The 22,585-nt window shown below is 46.0% G+C and overlaps 1 protein-coding gene across 8 annotated transcripts in view; it reads right to left on the bottom strand.

The window, feature by feature from the left end:
• phldb2a (pleckstrin homology-like domain, family B, member 2a) overlaps positions 1 to 22,585 on the bottom strand; it is a 321,471-nt gene that overhangs the window by 128,274 nt on the left and 170,612 nt on the right. For 6 of the 8 annotated variants that reach the window (XM_060909198.1, XM_060909202.1, XM_060909204.1 and 3 more), the window contains 2 exons: positions 22,475 to 22,585; positions 22,293 to 22,382 (listed from right to left, as the gene is read on the bottom strand). The exons of 1 other annotated variant lie outside the window; for it this stretch is intronic. In XM_060909198.1, the coding sequence (XP_060765181.1) occupies positions 22,293 to 22,382; positions 22,475 to 22,585 (201 nt within the window). The remainder of the gene's footprint in view (positions 1 to 22,292; positions 22,383 to 22,474) is intronic. One more of the 8 variants, XM_060909201.1, reaches the window with a different exon arrangement.

The raw sequence follows: 22,585 nt of genomic DNA, 5'->3' as shown, positions 1-22,585 counted from the left end.
CCTTGACGGGAGAGGAAGTCCGCCACGACCATCTGCGCCCCCGGCCTGTGGACCACCTTGAAATTGAAGGATTGGAGTGCCAGATACCAACGGGTGATCCGCGCGTTGGCATCTTTCATGCGGTGGAGCCACTGGAGGGGCGCGTGGTCCGAACAGAGGGTGAAAGGGCGCCCCAGCAGGTAGTAACGGAGGGCGAGGACCACCCACTTGATCACCAGGCATTCCTTCTCAATAGTGCTGTAGCGCACCTCACGCACCGACAGCTTCCTACTAATGTACAGGATGGGGCGGTCCTCCCCCTCCACCTCCTAGGACAACACCGCCCCCAGCCCTCTGTCCGACGTGTCGGTCTGCAACACAAAAGGGAGAGAGAAGTCAGGGGAGTGTAAAAGTGGCCCCCCACACAGTGCAGCCTTTACCTCAGAAAAAGCCCGCTGGCACTGCTCCGTCCACTAGACCGGATCTAGCGCCCCCTTTTTAGTGAGGTCAGTCAGCGGGCTGGTGACGTCCGAATAATTAGGTATAAACCTACGATAGTAGCCAGCCAGCCCCAGGAACTGTCTCACCCCCTTTTTGGTCTTGGGCCTCGGGCAGGCCGCAATCGCTGCTGTCTTATTAATTTGGGGACGCACCTGCCCGTTGCCCAAGTGGAAGCCCAGATACCGTACTTCCACCCGCCCAATCGCACACTTCTTCGGGTTGGCAGTGAGACCCGCCCGCATCAGCGACCTAAAGACGGCCCTCAGGTGTTGCAGGTTAGAGCCCTGCACTCCCGTGGGAATCCCGCGGGACTCGCGGGACCCGCCGCAAAGCAGTGCGGCGCGGGACAAATTTTGAAAGCTCATTGCGGGCGCGGGCGGGACCGGAAGTGCACATATGTGCGCGCAGGCGGGAGTGCACATATGCGGCGCGGGCGGGAGCCGTGATAAGCTGCAGTCCCGCTAACTAAAAACGTGTTTGAAATAAAATTTATAAATTATTCATTTATCTCATCTCTCATCTCATTATCTCTAGCGGTATTCTATAGGATATTCTAGTTAGAAATGCTTAACAAATGTAAACTGGGTTAGCCTAGTGTTTTGTATGGCTGAACAATAAATATACCAAATTTCCACTTGGAATTACGTGCTCACCTGTCTTTTATTATTATTATTATTATTATTATTAGTGCTGTAAAAAATGTCGCGTTATTATCGCGTTAACTTGACTCAATTTTAACGGCGATAATTTTTTTTATCGCGAGATTAATGCTCTGTGACATGATGTAGGTTTTTCATAAGCTTTTGAAACTAGTAGAGATGGGATTTATGGCTCTTTGATGGGATCCGCATCTTTGTGATCCATTCTTTGAAAAGAGCCGTTCAAAAGACTGGCTCATTTGGCTCTTTTTAAATATTTATTCAGTTTTAAGAAGACAGTGTCTGTAAACTCAATGCTATCCCAGAAATCCTTCCTGTAATATCCAAATTTGGCTGCCTCTGATTGGACAGCGCGACACATCAACAGGCAGAAAAAGTGTAAAAGTACGAAATGTGTTAAGTGAGATGAAACAGTAAAGATCAGACTCAATGCAATATTTATCAACGAACAACTTAAAGTTAATATAATAGTGTACTTTATATTATAATCAAGTATGTCAAGCCTACCGTCACTGTGTAACCTGTCTCTCTGATAGAGCTGTAGACTAACTCAAGCAGGAAATCACTTCACTGACTGAAGTGGAAGAAGAGAGAAGTTCACTCCTCTTGCTAGCTCTGCTTTGCAATAAAAAAAAAACAAAAAAACACAACACCATTGGTACAAAGCAAGGCCATTCACTTTTTTATGCTGATCAGAGAATTGCAATGGTTTCTCATGTGATAAAAATGTGTGATTCGCGATTAAATATTTTAATCTCTTGACAGCACTAATTATTATTATTAGAGACACTACATGCTGAATTCAGAAACAAGGTAAATAATAAACGTGAACATGAGCTGTAGATATTTAAGCTCAAATCTATCTAAGTAGGGGGCGGGGCACCATCACGCTGTGTCAAGACAAGAACTTTCCTGAGAAATAACACAAACGTCTGCATCATGCGGGATTTGCGGGCGGGGGCGGGACAAAATATGGCAGGCGCGGGCGGGAGCGGGACTGAAAATCATAATTTTTTTGTGGGCGCGGGCGGGAGTGGGACTGAAAATAATAATTCTTTGCGGGCGCGTGACTGCACAATGCGGGCGCAGACGGGACTGAAAAATCCGACCCGCGCAGACCTCTATTGCAGGTGCTGCTGCCAGTCGTTACTATAAATGATAATGTCATCCAGATATGCGGCCGCATAGGTGGCGTGGGGCCGGAGGACCCTGTCCATCAGCCGCTGAAACATAGCGGGCACCCCAAACAGCCCAAACGGAAGTGTGACGAATTGGTGTAAGCCGAACGGTGTGGAAAAGGCCATTTTCTCCTGGGATAATGGAGTCAAGGGGATCTGCCAATATCCCTTGGTCGAATCCAGTGTCAAGTAAAAGCGAGCCGTGCCTAGTCGATCGAGCAGCTCGTCAATACGAGACATTGGGTACACGTCGAATTTAGACACCGCGTTGACTTTTCTATAGTCCACACAGAACCGGACCGACCCGTCAGCCTTGGGTACCAAGACCACCGGGCTGCTCCAGTCACTGTGGGACTCCTCGACGATGCCCATTTCGAGCATGGTCTCAAGTTCTTCCCGAACCACCCTTTTTTTTGTGTTCGGGTAGCCTATAAGGGCGGCTACGCACTACCACCCCCGGGGGCGTCTCTATGTGGTGTTCTATGAGGTTAGTGCGACCGGGCAGGGGCGAGAACACATCCGAAAACTCGGCCTGCAACTGGGCGACCTCCGTGAGTTGGGTCGGGGAGAGGTGGTCTCCACAGGGGACCGGAGAGGTATGTGATGCCAATGTCCCTTTTTGAACCTCCGGCCCCAGCTCCGCCTTCTCCGGAACTACCGACACCAATGCCACGGGGACCTCCTCGTTCCAGAGTTTAAGCAGATTGAGGTGGTAGATCTGTAGCGCCCCCTCCCTGTCCGTTCGCCTTACCTCATAGTCGACGTCCCCGACTCGCCGTGTGACCTCAAAGGGTCCTTGCCACTTGGCGATTAATTTGGAGCTCGACGTGGGCAACAGTACGAGTACCTTATCTCCCGGAGTGAACTCTCTAAGGTGCGTGTCCTTGTTGTACAGGCAGGCTTGCCATTCCTGGGCCCGCTGCAAATTCTCCTGAGTTAGGTGGGTGAGCGTGTGGAGTTTTGCGCGCAGGTCCATAACGTACTGAATTTCGTTTTTACTCTGTGAAGGTCCCTCCTCCCAATTTTCCCGCAGCACATCTAAAATGCCGCGCGGCTTACGCCCGTATAACAATTCAAATGGGGAGAACCCCGTGGAGGCTTGGGGGACCTCTCGCACTGCAAATAAAAAGGGTTCGAGCCATTTATTCCAGTTACGTGCATCCTCACTTACGAATTTTTTAATTATATTCTTGAGGGTGCGATTGAACCGTTCAACTAAACCGTCCGTTTGTGGATGATAAACGCTGGTGCGGATTGGCTTAATACCCAATAGCCCATACAGTTCGCTCAGTGTTCGTGACATAAACGAGGTGCCTTGGTCAGTCAGAATCTCTTTCGGGATTCCAACCCGGGAGATGACGTGGAAGAGGGCCTCCGCAATACTGCGTGCTGAGATATTGCGAAGAGGCACCGCTTCCGGGTATCGCGTTGCATAGTCCACCAGAACCAATATAAAGCGGTACCCTCATGTTGACCGATCTAATGGCCCGACGAGATCCATCCCAATTCTTTCAAACGGGGTCTCGATTAATGGTAGGGGGCGCAAAGGCGCTTTTGGAATGGCCGCTGGATTTACTAACTGGCATTTGCGGCATGCCGTACACCACTTACGGACATCGCCGCGAATCCCCGGCCAATAGAATCGGGCCATTATCCAGGCTAGTGTCTTATCCTGCCCTAGGTGTCCAGCCATGGGATTAAAGTGAGCCACCTGAAATACCCGGCGGCTCTTTGGAATTAACAGCTGTGTGACTCGCTCTTTCGTCTGAGTGTCCTGCGTCACTCGGTATAATCTATCCTTCATAATAGAAAAATAGGGGAAGGACGGGGTGGCGTTCGGCTGGAGCGTTTGACCATCGATTACTCTCACTTGGTCAAACGCATGTCGCAGAGTCTCGTCTCGCGATTGTTCTAATGGGAAATCCGCGAGGGATTCCCCAACAGAAAGAGGAGGAGCCGGCAGCTCCTCACTCTGTCGCGGAGATGACGTAGACGGCTCTGCGACAGCAGCTCCAGCCAAAGCGACACCGGGACCTCCCCCTGTCAAATGGCAGGACCCACTCTTTACTAGGCGCGTCATTAAACCCCGAAATCCCGGCCAATCAGTCCCCAAAATTAAAGAGTGGGTAAGGCGAGGATTAACCGCCGCCTTCACTATAGATTTTTCCCCTCTGAAAAATATGTGGACCGACACCAAAGGGTAGCTGTGAACATCCCCGTGCACACACTACACCTTCACCCCCTGTGCTCCCCCCAATGCCTCATCTTGCACCAGGCTTTGGCGGATCGAGGTCTGATTGCAACCAGAATCCACCAACGCCTGATATGTAGCCCCTTGTACACTCACCGGTATGCGATACACTCCGGCCCGATCGAGGGCAGCTTCTGGCGCGTTGGGGATCCGCACCACTGCGCCCACTTCCATTGCTGCGCACTGTTGTTGCAGGTGGCCCGGTTCCCCACAGCGCCAGCCAACCGGCCCGGGCTTTCCCTCTGCACCGGTGCTCTGGGGCTCACTCACCTGAGGGGGGGGGGGGGGGGGGGGGGGAGAGACAGACACAGAAGGGAGAAACGGGAGGGCACCACGGGTGCGGCGGGCTGGCTGGGGTGGAGCCGGCCCCCGCCTCCGTGGTGGGGGAATGGGGCGAGGACGGGACACAGAAGGGAGGGGAGAAAGAGAGAGAGAAGAAGAGAGAAGAGAAGACGTCGTCGGTTGTCCTGCCGCCGGAACAGCCGCCAAATGATCCTCTGCCAGTCCTACTGCCTGATCCAGCGACGCCGGGCGGTGGCACTGGACCCACTCCGCGGTTCCGGCTGGTAAGCAGGCGATGAACTGCTCCAGCACCACCTGATCGATGATTCCCTTGGCATCGTGATCGTCAGCCCTCAGCCACTGCCAGCAGGTGTCCCGGAGCTGCTGGCCGAACGTGAACGGCCAGCCGACTTCCTCCAACCGCAGCGTGTGGAAGCGCTGGCGCTGTTGTTCTGGTGTGCACCCCACGCGCTGGAGGACGGCCCGGCGAAGGTCCGCGTAGGCCAGCCGGCGGTTGGCGGGGAGCTGTAGCGCGGCCAGCTGCGCCTCTCCCATCAGGAGGGGGAGGAGGCGCGCCGCGCACTGCTCCATCGGCCACCCCGAGGCTTCGGCGACCTGCTCAAACAGTGTGAGAAACGCCTCGGGGTCGTCCTGCGGGCCCATCTTGGTCACGGTGAGGGGAGACGGGCCCGCGGCCGGGGTGCTGGTGGAACCCGCCGATGCGAGGAGATGCCGGAACGCCTCGCGATCTTCCTGCTGGGCCAGCACCAGGGCTTCGAAGCGCCACTCTTGCTCCTTTCGGAGCATGACGAGTGCCTGGTGCTGGCTTTGCTGAGCCGTGGCAAGGGCGTGGACCAGGTCCGCGAACGGGGAGGATTCCATGGGGCTGCGAGGTTGGTGCTCCACCTTTCCCAGGTTTCGGCACCACTGTAAAGCTCTCTGAAGTGTGGGTGGAGCACAGAGGACGGCAGGACAAAGCTTCAGATACTAATAGGCTTTTTATTGCCAGACTTTTCAGTATAACAGCCTAGTTTTATTCTGTAGAGAAACACACACACACTGTGTTCTTGTCCCGGGATGAGCTCTCCTCTGCTCTCCCTCTGCCTCCTTAAATAGGGCGCAGTTACTGGGAAGACACACAAAACACAGGTTAATTACTGTCAGGTGTAGTGATTCTGCCACTCACCTTCCCTGGCTCCCCCCTCCTGTCACAGACCGGCGCTTGACCACGCCCCCGCTGCCACAAACCCGCACCGTCGGAGTGAGTGAGGAGTCGGCCACCATGGAAACTTGACCGTCTTTGGCTACAAGTGATCTGAGGTATTGCTACATATCAGGAGAGCTACTGCTACAGAGATTAGCCGCTCCACATTCAGCTAGAAGGATGGTGTCGACAGCGATAGAAAAACTACAACTCGGAGTTATAAGAGAACTGTGTTTGCTGACTAGAGAAAGTTTAGTAGTCCTGCGTGATTATTTAATCCCCGGTGGAGCAAAGTTTGAGGATGTTCGCGCCAGAGGACGGATGGCTCTTATCATGCTAATTTCAAGCTACATCCAGAGAGAAGAGCTAGAGGGCCTTGAGGATCAAGGTTTGGCTGAGTTACTCCATCTTCAAGACAAAATCTACGAGCTACAGGTTGTGTGTAATGCTAGTGTAGCAAAACAAGCGGAAGAGCAGCAGAGAAAACAAGAGGAAGAGAAGGAAACTATAATAAAGGAAATCAAAGCATTGCAGCTGTGGCTGGCAAGCACACAGAACGAGAGAGACAACAAGGAGAAAAGAGATGCCAAAAACAGCGGTTACAGCAGACAGGTAACACAGAACACGGCCCATAATCCCCCACCTCATCACTGGCACAAAGACTTTAAAATTGCTGGACAAATTGGTGATCCGGGTCAAAAAGACAAACTGACTTTCAAGCTTAGCAAGGCAAATTGAACATGGACTAAGTAAGGGGTTTCCAGAACTGGAAATTGTGGATGCAGTGATTAGAGCCATAGCACCTGGCATGCAGCTTCGCAGCCTTTTGGAGGGCAAAATGAACCTGACCTTACCAACATTGAGACAAATCCTCCGCTCACATTACCAAGAGAAAAGTGCAACGGATCTCTATACACAGTTGACTTCGGAGGTGCAAGGAATCAAAGAAACCCCCCAGAACTTCCTCATTCGTGCCCTTGACCTGAGACAAAAGATTTTGTTTGCCTCACAGGAATCTGAGTCGGGTCTTCAATATGATCCTGGGCTTGTGCAAAGAATGTTTCTTCACACTGTGTTAACTGGGCTGCAGAATGACAGCATTAAGCGGGATCTTCAGCCTTATTTGGAGCAAACTGACATCTCTGATGAACTGTTGCTTGAGAGAATGAACACTGCATGTGCCTATGAGACAAAGAGACAGATGAAAAAGAAAATGGCAGGGCAACAGAAGCCTGTTACTGTTCACTCAGCACAGTCAAGTAATGGTTCTGCTGAAAAGAATGAAAAACCATCCATTCACCAAAATCCCAAAGTTTCCCCTGTCATTCTCTCCCAGCTTGAGGAGATTAAATCGGAGATTGCTCTGCTGAAAGACTTGAAAGTCGAAGTGTCACAGATCAGGGAGTCCATGCTACAGCCCCAGCACACGCCCACACCACAACCACCAGCAGGGGGTGCTGATGGCACATCAGGACTGCAATTCTCAGGTCAGCAGATTCAGGATTTGTCACAGAGCTACTGGTTCAATGCAGGCCCTAGACACTGAGGTGGAACTGCCCAGTACCAGCAAAGATTTGCCCCACAACGCAGCTTCCCTCCACCAAATCGCGGACGAATGAGGTGATGTTTTGGCTGTCAACAGAGTGGAGCTGAAGTTTATTGCACTCGCTGTTACAGGTGTGGCAGCAGCGAGCATTTCCTTGCTGGATGTCGAGCAAAGGGACAGAGACAATTCAGAGGTGAGCCTTTAAATGGGAGGAGGTCACTCGCACGGGACAGGGAGTGACCAATTACACAGCGAGGTCCCAGCGATGTGCACACTGTGGACAGAGGGGAGAAGAGGTAATGCTGAAACAGTGTGCATCCTGTAAAAATGTGCTTTATTGTTCTAGGCCATGTCAGGTTGATAATTGGGCTGAACACAAAACACATTGTAAATCTCCCTCATGTATGACTGCTAACGCTACCTCAAAAAGAGAAAAACAGGCTAAGAGAGCTGCATTAGTAGGGGAGAAACACCTGGTGAGCTGCTTCATCCAAGGTCAAAGGTTTCAAGCTCTGTGGGACTCAGGCTCCCAAGTGACAATAATTGACGAGTTATGGAAAGGAGTGCACTTACCAGACAAGACAGAGACATTTCTGAAATTTTGGATGAAACACCAGGCCTAGATATAAAGGCAGCAAATGGGGAGAGCATGCCATACACAAGATGGGTTGAGATAGCTTTCAGGTTAGCTTCTGGGGCTGCATCCAAGACAGAAGTAATTGTCCCCACACTTGTAATGAAAAGGTGGTAAACTTGCTCAACCAATCATTGGCTCTAATGTCATTAAGATCATTATTGACAGCGAAATGGAGCAATCAGGCACTACTCAGAAGAAACAGCTGAGCAAAAAAGTGAGGGCAGCATTCCCAGGCCACGCAGACAGTTTTGTAAAGCAAGTTACCACTGTTGTTGAGTAGGTCAGTGTTAGGCAAGCTAATGAGTATGTAGTTAAAACAAAAGGGGAGAAAATCAACATACCCAAACACCTGTCAGTACAAGTTGAGTGTCATGTCCACATGGATTCCCCACATGAGAATGCAACATTAATCTTCAAGCCTGACGTGAATCCTCGCTGGGCAGAAGGACTTGAACTGTGTGACATGCTTGTTTAGGTAACCAGAGGCATAAAAAAAAAACTTTTATTACTGTAAGTGTGCAGAACCCAACAGACCACGACATAGTGTTAGCAGGGAGAACTATTATCGGGACTGTCCAGCATGTACATGCAGTCTACCTCGCCTCTGTGTTGGAGAGATCTCGCCCACCACCATCAGCCACAACAAATCACATCATTGCTAAAGAGGATCAACCTGATGGTAATGTTTGGGACCCACCTGTAAATCTGAGTCACCTCTGCAAGCCAGAGCAGGAGATCATTCGCCAGATGTTAAGAGAGGAGTCTGCCTCCTTTTCAAGGACAGATGATGATATTGGCCACATAGAAAAGTTGCAACTCAGCATGTCTCTTAAAGACACTAAGCCTGTAGCTAAAACATATCTCGCTGTGCCTAAACCATTGTATCAGGAAATGAAGGACCACCTGAGTGACCTCATCGCTCAGGGTTGGGTAGAGAAGTCAAACTCCCCTTATGCTTCACCAGTCGTGTGTGTCTGGAAAAAAGACAGCAGTCTATGGCTGTGCATTGACTACCGTGAGGTGACCAGGAAGACGCTCCCTGACCGTCAGCCTATCCCCAGAGTACAGGATATAATGGATGGCCTAGGAGGCAACTCATGGTTCTCTCTCCTAGACCAAGGAAAGGTGTACCATCAGGGATTTATGGCAAAGGAGAGCAGACCCTCTGACCGCTTTTGTGACACCATGGGGTCTCTATGAGTGGGTCAGAATTCCCTTTGGTTTTATGAATGCTCCAGCTGCCTTCCAGCGCTGTATGGAGGATTGTTTGGAAGGGCTGAGAGATGACCTCTGTATCCCTTATTTAAATGACACCCTGGTCTTCAGCAGAACTTTTGAGGATCACGTTGAACATGTCAGGACAGTGCTACAGCGGCTACATGAGCATGGTATAAAGTTGAAACCTAGGAAAATGTGAGGTGTTCAAATGGGAGGTCCGCTACTTGGGGCGCATCATGTCTGCAGAGGGCAGTAAAATGGACCCTGCTGATACTGTAGCAGTGAGAGCTTTAAAGGAGAAGAGGCCACAGACTGTGGGAAAACTGACAGCTGTCATGGGACTCCTGAGCTACTACCGGCAGTACATAAGAGACTTCTCCCGCATCGCCGGCCCACTTTATGCTTTTACAGAATCAGATCCCAAACCAGACAAACACAAAGACAGTAACACACGGACAAGAAAAGTGAAAGGAAAATTTAAAGGGGCACCTTCACACAAACTGATCTCATGGACTGATGAACATCAAAGGATACTGGAGAGACTGATTGACTGTCTGGTTGAGCCACCGATTCTTGGATTCCCAGATTTCAACAAATCATTCATCTTGTACACAGATGCTTCACATCAAGGTTTAGGTGCTGTGTTATATCAAGAACAGGAGAGTAAGCTACATGTAATAGCCTATGCATCACGCACTCTGACCAAAGCAGAAAAGAACTATTACCTTCATTCAGGGAAACTTGAATTTTTAGCTTTGAAGTGGGCTGTCACTGAGTGATTTAGAGACTATCTAATTGGCTCCTCCTGTATTGTATATACCGACAACAACCCACTTACCTATGTGTTGTCAAAAGCCAAACTAAATGCAACAGGGCATAGGTGGGTTGCAGAATTAGCTGACTTTGACCTAATCATCAAGTATCGTCCAAGCAAAGAAAATTGTGATGCTGATGGTCTTTCAAGAATGCCCTATGACAGAGACGATGATGGAGGAATGCACAGAGGAAATGTCCTCCCCTTCAGTGCAAGCCACAGTACAAGCTGTTGAAAGTGATGTTCCACACACAGCATGGTGCATGATGTCCTTGGAGTGTGCAGAAAAAGGTGAAGACACACCTACACCTTTTTCAAAGGCAGATATCTGTCACGCCCAGAGAGATGATCCAAACATTGGCCCAGTCATCACCTGTAAACAATCAAATGAAAAGCCGACAAGACAGCAGTTGAAGTCATTCAGTGTACAGACTAAGTGTTTGCTTCGTGACTGGAACAAACTTACCTTTGATGGAGATGGAATGCTTCAACGAAGGACTGCAACCAGAACCCAACTTGTTCTGCCTGAAAGATACAAATCAACAGTTTTGAGACAGTTCCACAATGAGATGGGACATCAAGGCGTGGAGCGCACAACATCGCTCATCCGGGATCGCTTCTTCTGGCCACACATGCAGCGAGAAATAGAGCACTATGTCACACAAAGCTGTACATGCCTGAAACAGAAAAAGCCCTGTAGGGAAGCCAGAGCTCCACTCATGCCGATTGTTACCACTCAGCCATTCGAGCTTGTATCCATTGACTTCCTGCATCTGGATAAGTGTCGAGGTGGATATGAATACATATTATTAATAGATCATTACACGCGCTTTGCACAAGCCTATCCCACAACATCAAAATCTGCCAAGACTGTTGCTGATAGAATATTTAATGATTATGCACTGAAGTTTGGATTCCCTCTGAGAATTCACCTTGACCAGGGAGGTGAATTTGAGAATCAGTTGTTTGCACAGCTGAAGAAAAACTGTGGAGTGATGGGCTCTCAAACCACGCCTCATCACCCCCAAGGCAACGGGCAAGTGGAACGGCTAAACAGAACACTGCTACAAATGCTGAGGACGCTCACAGAGAAACAAAAGTCAGATTGGAGAGAGTCACTGCCCAAGCTCATCTATGCATATAACAGCACCAGGAGTGAAGTCACAGGTTTTTCACCTTTTTACCTCCTGTTTGGCAGATCACCAAGACTACCTGTTGACTTGTTATTCGGTTTGACCCCTGAGACTGGGACTGCTGATCATAAAGAGTACATGAAAAAGTGGAAACAACAGATGCAAGAGGCTTATGAGATAACAACAGCAAATGCAAAAAAAATGTGCTGAGAGGAGCAAGAGGAATCATGATCACAAAGTCAGGAGCTCTGTGTTGCATGAGGGTGACCGTGTTCTTATTAGGAAAATGACACCCAGAGGGGGGGACAGGAAAGCTCAGGAATCACTGGGAAGATTGCATCCACAAAGTAATCCATCAGGTGGGAAAAGACATGCCCATATATGAAGTGATACCTGAGCAAGGCAAAGCAAGAGGACGTAGGATTCTGTACCGTAACCTCCTGTTGCCATGTGACCATCTACTCCTAGAAATCCAGCTGAAACCAGCTAGACAAAGACAAATCATAGCTCAGACTCATCAAGACAAAGAACAAACAGACCCAGAGACAGACGATGATAGTGATGATGATGACTATGTGTACTATCCACTTAGACATCAGCCTGTGTCACAGCCCCAAGTCCACACAGACAGAGAGGATACTGATGGTGTCACACAGTTCATGCAGGATGTTGAGCCTGAGCATCAGGACATGCGCCAGCTGGAGCAGGACGCAAGAGATCATGTCCCTTCAAGAGGAGATTGCACTGGAAGAGAGAATACCAGCAGCATGATCACCTGTTCAAAGCGAAGATCACAGTGGGAATGAGCCACAGTACCAGCAACCAGTGAGAGAGAGAGACGACCTCCAAGAGTCTTCACATATGACCAGCAGGGCCATCCCAGTTGCTGTGGCATTGGATTTCCAGAGCACGATGCACTACTATCCTCCAGTGTCCTATGGAGCCATGCAAGCAACAAGTACATGGACTGCTCCAGTACAGCATTGGAATTATCAGCCTGCTTTTGCACGGGGCTACTGAATGAAGAACATGCACTTACACATACACACTTCATACACTCCTTGATGGACTCTTTCACAAACTGAGTGTTGATCAACTCACACACTTCATACACACACACTCGAGGATGGACTGTTGGGCCCCGAGTGTTGATGCAAGTACAAACATATCATACATTCATGGATGGACTGTTTCACAAAGTGATTGTTGACATATATGCACATACATATTAGATATTCATGAATGGACTGATGGACAAGCAGCACATTGATACACATGTGCCACACACTCCTGGGCCCTGTACTACGAAGTGGGTTTTCTGGCTTACCAGGGTAACTTCGAGAGTAACTTGATCATGTGCAGCGTAACTTCCCGATTAACCCATACTATGAAAGTTGGCTATGTTCAAACCGAGGTATGCTGCCATGGCAATTTACGCTGCATCTCAAACCTGCTCATCTCAGGTTATGTTCTTGGTTAACCCGAGGTTTCCGATTAACCACACCCTTTTTAAACACCACCTCTCCACTGACATTTCCTCTAGAGACAATGCCAGCGTACCTGGATGACCCGTGCGATATCGGAGCGCAGATTAGAGATGGGATTTATGGCTCTTTGATGGGATCCGCATCTTTGTGATCCGTTCTTTGAAAAGAGCCATTCAAAAGACTGGCTCATTTGGCTCTTTTTAAATATTTATTCAGTTTTAAGAAGACAGCATCTAAAGAAGCCAGATCCCTCTGCTTAGACAGTGACATCAATATTTCTGGACATACCTTTCATATAAAGCAACCTAGACTTACATTATTGTAACCCCTAAACGCTCATAAATAACCATTAAAAAACAATGAGGGCTTCAATGAATGTCCATGCAGAACAGCTTTTCTGTAAAAAAAAAAAAAGAACCCACTCAAGAACATAGTTATCAAGAACACAAGAATATTTTATAGAAAAACACTTGTTTTACAAAAATATTTAAGTCTGAGTTACAAAATAGATACAACTACAATAAATATAACACAAGAACTAGTTATCACACAAGAACATTTTAATAGAAAAAAAACAAACTTTCTATATTAAAAATATTGAAATTGTAACAAAAATAGACAACTAAACAGTCAGATAAATAGATAAAGTTATAACAAGAACACAAGATTATTTTAATAGGAAAAAACAAACTATTAATGCAAAAATATATTAGAAAAATAGATACAACTAGACAGATAAATAAAATACACAAAAATAGAACAAACAAAATGACGATAGAATAAATTAAATGAACGTCCGTGCAAGTAGTTTTCCCACAATATTATCATTAATATCACACAACATTATAAACTATATACAAAACAATTTGAACTATTAGGCAAACACAGAAAACTTGAATAAATAAAAGGCAAATGAATGCTTGCTTGCACGCGCACACACACACACACACACACACCCCATTATGAATGATGTTTTTATATTTCATTTTCACCTGTTGCCAGGTGCGTTTGGCACTGCTGTTGCCTCTGAAATGTTCACAGGACATACACCAACTTAGTGAAAGGGACTGAACAGTCAGTCATCCTAATTCATGTGACTCTGTGCACATATCAGCTTAAGTAGGCTACTCCATGAATTTACCATACCAAATTTTATTCAGGATTTTTCGGACATTAAACAAGATATATATGACTGGGGCCACATCGAAGGACCATTTTCTGTGACTTGTGATTGATCATGAAGCTTTCTCTCATCCTATACTTCTGTTCTGGAACATGTAGAAGGGAGAATGTACTTACGCATTTACCCGATCGGCAATTCATTGCCAACATGCTTGCCGCTCCTTATTGGCAGCCGCTGTGTTAGATTTTGCTCTTAATGTTGTTTTGAACTCCTTGTAGCTTTGCATTATGACAGTGCATTCTTCCTCCATGAAGTACGGCGACCGTGCCATTGTGAACAGTGGTGATTTGCGCTGATAACCTCCCCTTTAACGTGAACGCGCATTAACCCTGATTAGGTTAACACAGGTTCAACAAATCAACTTCATAACTGGCATCGTAGTACCGTTTAACCCCAAACAAGATAACCAGGTTTTGTCAACCCTGGTTTAGCGGGGGAACCCTGGGTTACTTCTGGGTAGGTTGACCTCCGTTCATAGTACAGGGCCCTGGACTGCGAGTAAGCCAAGTGATTGTATACACTGTTGAATGATTGATCTGATGACATATGGGTAAATGCTCTAAATACTACTTGACTACATTACTTACCTGCTGGATGAGATGTCGGGGATGACATCTGTGTTGTAGGGGAGTGTGTCATGGTTATAAAGTCTGTGACTGTGACTGACAAATACTGAGTAGATTGCTAAAAAGGTTTAGGGTTAAGCAGGAGCTTATGACTAAACATAATTCATGGCAAGATAAGATTTAAAAACAATGCATGGGTAATTCATGTTGTTCATACTGTGATAATGTAATTCATTAAGAACAGTGATAAAAAGAATAATAATTCATTATTTTCATGTGTTCAGAGTTAAAAGGGTTAAAATGATGAGTGATCACCTACTCTGTTCAACTGCTTTTGTCTTGCGGGTACAGAAAACAAAAGAGACCGTGATAGCAGTTAAAGATAAAAATAGTTAATTTCATATTTTTTATTTACTTCCTTTTACTTATCTTCCATCAAGATGCATTTGCAAATGTTAATTTTGAGAACTCAATTGTGTTTATATTTCCTGTGAAAAAGTCTGTGGTGGATGTGTAGCACAGCGGTCGATTGGTGATGTCTGTTTATATGGCTTCCGTGTTCTGAGAAGAGAAGCTGGAGCGAGAAGAAAAAAAAATACACAGTGAAGGCTAATGTTGTGCTTGCGTGGTTTTTTTATGTTTATATTTTCATAATTTTCCCCGGCAACGGGGCGTAAAACACACATAAAAGGACTGCACACTCACAAAGACTTTGCGAAGTATATGTTATGTACCCTGTGGTTCTGTTTACCAAGCCTTTGATTCTCTGTTAACTCTGACTCTCGTTTATTTTGACCCTGATTTGAATTTGCTCCAACATCCTGTTTGCACCTCACATGACCCATGTCTCTTTCCTTACTCTTCTCTTGCATCATGCTTTTATACAACCCCGATTCCAAAAAAGTTGGGACAAAGTACAAATTGTAAATAAAAACGGAATGCAATAATTTACAAATCTCAAAAACTGATATTGTATTCACAGTAGAACATAGACAACATATCAAATGTCGAAAGTGAGACATTTTGAAATTTCATGCCAAATTTTGGCTCATTTGAAATTTCATGACAGCAACACATCTCAAAAAAGTTGGGACAGGGGCAATAAGAGGCTGGAAAAGTTAAAAGGTACAAAAAAGAACAGCTGGAGGACCAAATTGCAACTCATTAGGTCAATTGGCAATAGGTCATTAACATGACTGGGTATAAAAAGAGCATCTTGGAGTGGCAGCGGCTCTCAGAAGTAAAGATGGGAAGAGGATCACCAATCCCCCTAATTCTATGCTGCCAAATAGTGGAGCAAAATCAGAAAGGAGTTAGACAGTGTAAAGTTGTAAAAAGAGTTTGAACATATCATCTACAGTGTATAATATCATCAAAAGATTCAGAGAATCTGGAAGAATCTCTGTGTGTAAGGGTCAAGGCCGGAAAACCATACTGCGTGCCCGTGATCTTCGGGCCCTTAGACGGCACTGCATCACATACAGGCATGCTTCTGTATTGGAAAATCACAAAATGGGCTCAGGAATATTTCCAGAGAACATTGTCTGTGAACACAATTCACCGTGCCATCCGCCGTTGCCAGCTAAAACTCAATAGTTCAAAGAAGAAGCCGTATCTAAACATGATCCAGAAGCGCAGACGTCTTCTCTGGGCCAAGGCTCATTTAAAATGGACTGTGGCAAAGTGGAAAACTGTTCTGTGGTCAGACGAATCAAAATTTGAAGTTCTTGATGGAAATCAGGGACGCCATGTCATTCGGACTAAAGAGGAGAAGGACGACCCAAGTTGTTATCAGTGCTCAGTTTAGAAGCCTGCATCTCTGATGGTATGGGGTTGCATTAGTGCGTGTGGCATGGGCAGCTTACACATCTGGAAAGACACCATCAATGCTGAAAGGTATATCCAGGTTCTAGAGCAACATATGATCCCATCCAGACGACGTCTCTTTCAGGGAAGACCTTGCATTTTCCAACATGACAATGCCAAACCACATACTGCATCAATTACAGCATCATGGCTGCGTAGAAGAAGGGTCCGGGTACTGAACTGGCCAGCCTGCAGTCCAGATCTTTCACCCATAGAAAACATTTGGCGCATCATAAAACGGAAGATACGACAAAAAAGACCTAAGACAGTTGAACAGCTAGGATCAGGGCTTTGAACCGGTTCAAGGAACGAAAACGAAAACCGGGAACTTTTTCTATTTCACATGGAACAGAAACGAAACCAGAAACTTTATTATTTTTTATGTTCCGGAACAGAAACGCTTATTAAAAATAATGGTAACCGGTTAATACCGGTTTTTATTTCGTTCCTCAAAGTTTCCGTAGCCTACAAATAAAAAAGCCATTCTTCTCCTGCGCAAGTTTCTATGACCCGCTGGGGTTCACTTCCTGTGTGACGTTCGCTGACTGAATGGAGAGAGCGGGAAGGTGGACTACTATCACGTCTCCATTACTGAGTGTCTGAGCAAAGAAGAGCCTGAACGATGCAACCTCCCTATTGGCTGTTTGTAAAAATGTATCAATTGTTGCCCTTCCCACGGGAATCATCGCGGGCTCGAGAGACGAGACCTGACGAGTTAGTTCGTTGGTAGCAGAACAAAATGTCTGGACACAAATCGGGTTTTCAGAAAAGGAAAGAAAATAAACGGAGGGTTGAAAATCAAAAAAGGAGGCAGAAAGTGCAAAACGAGTTTTAAGGTAGGACAAATGGTTACTTTTCTGAGGCAGCCCGCCGTGGCTGCAGGCTTTCAGTTGTGTCATTGAATGGTTACTTTTCTGAGGCAGCCCGCCGTGGCTGCCTGCAGGCTTATTTATTATAGCCCATTTAGTTAAAATAGTTTATATAAAATGTTTATAGTTATAGTTATGTGATGGTTGTCCTGATTTAGACTGGTGTTTTTTTTTTTTTTTTGGGGGGGGGGGTTGTGCGAACAGAACCGGCCCTGGCTACATTTCAGGTGTAGTTTGTTTTATGTATGTATGTACTTGCATAGATGTGTACTTGGTCTCCCAATATGGCGCCTAACAAAATCTCGCGGCGCGGTGACATCATGCGGTAGCCCTCTATAGGGCCTGACTAGCCTTTGGTAACACACTAAACGAATTCTCTTTCATTTTTGGCACTTTTTCTGTTTGTGTAGATGGGAAGACATACTGAGAATCCAAATCGCCAACATTTGAAATAATAATTGTTTTGAATTATTTCTTGTCTTATTTAATGAAGGTTGTAATAGAATTAGCCTACATTTGGCTTAAGCTGGATGAGACAGAGACATAACTTTATAGCCATTTGTTAAACAGCTGACAGGGAACGTAATTAACCGTTCCGGGAACGAAATTTTTTTGTTCTAGCCGGTTTGGGAACGTCTATTTAATGGTGGAACCCAAAACAGGAAACGTTAAAATTCCGTTTCTGTTCGGAACGAACCAATAGGAAAAAAATTTTGGTTCAAAGCCCTGGCTAGAATCCTACATTAGACAAGAATGGGTTAACATTCCCATCCCTAAACTTGAGCAACTTGTCTCCTCAGTCCCCAGACGTTTACAGAGTGTTGTAAAGAGAAAAGGGGATGTCTCACAGTGGTAAACATGGCCTTGTCCCAACTTTGAGATGTGTTGTCATGAAATTTAAAATCACCTAATTTTTCTCTTTAAATGATACATTTTCAGTTTAAACATTTGATGTGTCATCTATGTTCTATTCTGAATAAAATATGGAATTTTGAAACTTCCACATCATTGCATTCCGTTTTTATTTACAATTTGTACTTTGTCCCAACTTTTTTGGAATCGGGGTTGTATTATGTGCCCACTTGTAAATAAACACCTTCCTGCACTTACATCCATCTGCAGCACTCAATTACTGACAGAATACTTCGCCTACACTACGAACGTAGTGGGAAGGAGCAGGCACGATGCACAACAGGACGCCAGTGTCATGGTGCCGAAGCCCGGATTGGTATAGTTCCTCCAATGGCTAGGGCTGAATGTACCAGCATCATATGATGGGATGGTGGATTCACCTAATGGATTTTTGTTGCAGTGCAGCTTCTACAGTGGTGCTTGAAAGTTTGTGAACCCTTTAGAATTTTCTATATTTCTGCATAAATATGACCTAAAACAACATCAGATTTTCACACAAGTCCTAAAAGTAGATAAAGAGAACCCAGTTAAACAAATGAGAAAAATATCATACTTGGTCATTTATTTATTGAGGAAAATGAGCTAATATTACATATCTGGGAGTGGCAAAAGTATGTGAACCTTTGCTTTCAGTATCTGGTGTGACCCCCTTGTGCAGCAATAACTGCAAATAAATGTTTCTGATGACTGTTGATCAGTCCTGCACACTGGCTTGGAGGAATTTTAGCCCATTCCTCCATACAGAACAGTTTCAACTCTGGGATGTTGGTGGGTTTCCTCACATGAACTGCTCACTTCAGGTCCTTCCACAACATTTTGATTGAATTAAGGTCAGGACTTTGACTTGGCCATTCCAAAACATTCACTTTATTCTTTTTTAACCATTCTTTGGTAGAATGACTTGTATGCTTAGGGTCGTTGTCTTGCTGCATGACCCACCTTCTCTTGAGATTCAGTTCATGGACAGATGTCCTGACATTTTCCTTTAAAATTTGCTGGTATAATTCAGAATTCATTGTTCCATCAATGATGGCAAGCCATCCTGGCCCAGATGCAGCAAAACAGGCCCAAACCATGATACTACCACCACCATGTTTCACAGATGGGATAAGGTTCTTAAGCTGGAATGCAATATTTTCCTCTCCAAACATAACGCTTCTCATTTAAACCAAAAAGTTCTATTTTGGTCTCATTTGTCCACAAAACATTTTTCCAATAGCCTTCTGGCTTGTCTATGTGATCTTTAGCAAACTGCAGACGAGCAGCAATGTTCCTTTTGGAGAGCAGTGGCTTTCTCCTTGCAACCCTGCCATGCACACCATTTGTTGTTCAGTGTACTCCGATGGTGGACTCATGAACATTAGCCAATGTGAGAGAGGCCTTCAGTTGCTTAGAAGTTACCCTGGGGTCCTTTGTGACCTTGCCGACTATTACACGCCTTGCTCTTGGAGTGATCTTTGTTGATCAACCACTCCTGGGGAGGGTAACAATGGTCTTGAATTTCCGCCATTTGTACACAATCTGTCTGACTGTGGATTGGTGGAGTCCAAACTCTTTAGAGATGGTTTTGTAACCTTTTCCAGCCTGATGAGCATCAACAACACTTTTTCTGAGGTCCCAGCTTGCCCGAGCGCGCTAGCTCCCAGCTTGCCCGAGCGCGCTAGCTCCCAGCTTGCCCGAGCGCGCTAGCTCCCAGCTTGCCCGAGCGCGCTAGCTCCCAGCTTGCCCGAGCGCGCTAGCTCCCAGCTTGCCCGAGCGCGCTAGCTCCCAGCTTGCCCGAGCGCGCTAGCTCCCAGCTTGCCCGAGCGCGCTAGCTCAGTAAACTAGTAAATACAGTAAACGTTGTTCTCTAAGCCTGCTAACCTCAATTTTTGCAAATACCTCTCCCTCTGCTCGCCCTGTAAATGCCCTACGTCGCTGGATAGTGAAGGTGTTTTCTGCATCTCGCTCCTTTTTCTTTTATGTTTTTCGTTTGTCGCCTTCCTCGCATTCAAACTAATTCGAGCCGTGATGTCCAAAATGGCAGCCTCACATGACTTGGTCACGTGGGTGAAAAACCTCAATAGGGCAGGCTCTGCTCCACTGCTCACTCCAGAGGCTGACAGGGTGGCCCCAGCTCCAGATTTCAGTTAGGATGAGAGCATTGCTCCTCCGCCTGACTTCATCAGGGATGAGCGCTTCACTCTGTCACCTGGTTTCAGTGGTGTTGAGCTCTTTGCTCCGCGGCCTGGCTTTGAAGATGTCATCGCTTCGCCACCTGACTTCAGCAAGGATATCGTCACTCAAACAAAGCCTTAACCTGTCTCCGAGTCCATGCCCAATGCCAACACCATGGTCCATGCCCATGCTCAAGCCCAGCTCCATACCCGAGTCCATGCCTCTGCTGACGCCAGAGTACATGCCCATCCTCAATCCCAGGTCCACACCTGAGTCCATGTCCATGCCAAAGCCTGAGTCCATGCCCATGCTGACACCAGGGTCCATGCCCATGCTCAAGCCCAGGTTCATGCCTGAGTCCATGCCCAGAACTTCAGAAAGTTGCTCTCTGCAATGGGATAGATCCTTACACGTTATCAAAGAAGGATTTTTTTCTTTGAGTTGGAAAATTATCCATCTGTTGAGTTCCCTGACATCTCAAACTACCTGGTGCTGCAGACATCATTCTACACGGACAAACAGATGAAAGCCTGGAAGAGCATGGTGGCGTACAACTTTTTATATGTGACTGGTTTAAAGATCTGGGGATCAAGACACTACAAGATAAATCCTGTATCGTTTTTGCCGGGTAAGTATGCATTTTTGGTCTTTAACGCATCTTTGCGGTGGTTGCTGTGACGCTACAAGAATTAGTATCAAGTGTAAATAAACCACAGTTGCTCAATTCTCAATCCTCCCTGCTCTTCTCTTCCAGCTAAATAATTCACAAAGATCCACAGAAACCTCTTTAAAAGACCTGGGTATTTGTAAAACAGGATGGAAAAGTTATCATGGCTCACTGTAACTGCATGGCCGGGGAAGCAGCTTCATGCTATGAACTCACGAGCTCTGCTTTTGTGTTTATGTGGATCATTTTGATTATCTTATCTCTCTAATTCAGTGTAGGGGCCCAATCTACATCATCGTCCTTGTAAAGATTGCTAGGACATCCTGATAAATAAATTGAGAACATAAGCATTCATTTAAATTAAGGTGACCACAAACAGTGAACAAAATCACATCTGAGAACTTAAGCATCTCCTGAACTTCAAAACATCATGAAATAATGGAAAATGGCAAGAAAAAATTTGCAAATCCAAAATAAATAATTCAGAGGAATTTACAAACCTTTCACGAAGTGATCACAGCAAACTCAAGAGTTCTTTGACTCAGCTCCCTTCTATTGCAGCGAAAGGTTCAAGAGCCACCTTTCTCATCATCTTTTGGTAAAATCTTTTGCTCTTTCACTTCACAGGGAACCCAGAAGAAACTTAGCAGTTTCACGGTTTGTTTGATTCAAGCAGCCCAAAACAATACATGCATAGGACATTTTAACAACTAGCAAGGTGCCCCAGCAATAGTAATGCTTTGTGAATAGTGAACTTAGTTGACCACCACTTCACATCTTGCATATCTCATAAGGCAGACATGATGTCAAATGCAACCCTCCAATACAAATACCACACTTGAAATAACATTAAGCCCATCATCTGCTTACTTGTAAGTGAAATAATAAGAATATAACGCACTCCTGCCCATGGAATATCTGTAATTCCTACACTGTTCATCTGATTTGGATGTAAATACCCTCTACAGCTAATAGTCTGCACTTTGAGCTGTTATTAATTACCTAATTTCAAACCCATCAAAATTAACACAAATTTCAATGTCAGTGTCCAAATATTTATGGACCTGACTCTATACAGTATATAAAGACGTGTGTGTGTGTGTGTGTGTGTGTGTGTGTGTGTGTGTGTGTGCGCGCGCGTAAACAAATCTTTGAGCAAAGATTGAATAGGGTGAATTCCCACCTCTTTCATAGATGCATGATTCAGAGGGAAGACCTGGCCACCTGTCAGTTCTGCATACTTCCTCTCCAGAATGGAAAGACACTCTCGCTCCTGAAGAAAAAGGTGATCGAAAATAGGTGATACTATAATCCTACACACACACACACACACACACACACACACACACACGCACGCATACACACCCTTTGTAACATGCCATGCAGATTGCTCTTCTCTTTCAGGAAGTTTTCCTTCTCCCGCTGAGCCTGCAGGGTAATCTCAGTGGTTTGTTTCTTCAAAGTCAGGAACCTCTC

The sequence above is a fragment of the Neoarius graeffei genome, chromosome 25 (assembly GCF_027579695.1).
Source record: "Neoarius graeffei isolate fNeoGra1 chromosome 25, fNeoGra1.pri, whole genome shotgun sequence".
Classification (NCBI taxonomy): Eukaryota; Metazoa; Chordata; class Actinopteri; order Siluriformes; family Ariidae; genus Neoarius; species Neoarius graeffei.
Note: the sequence above shows the minus strand (reverse complement) of the source record. Positions and strands in the feature narration are given on the sequence as shown.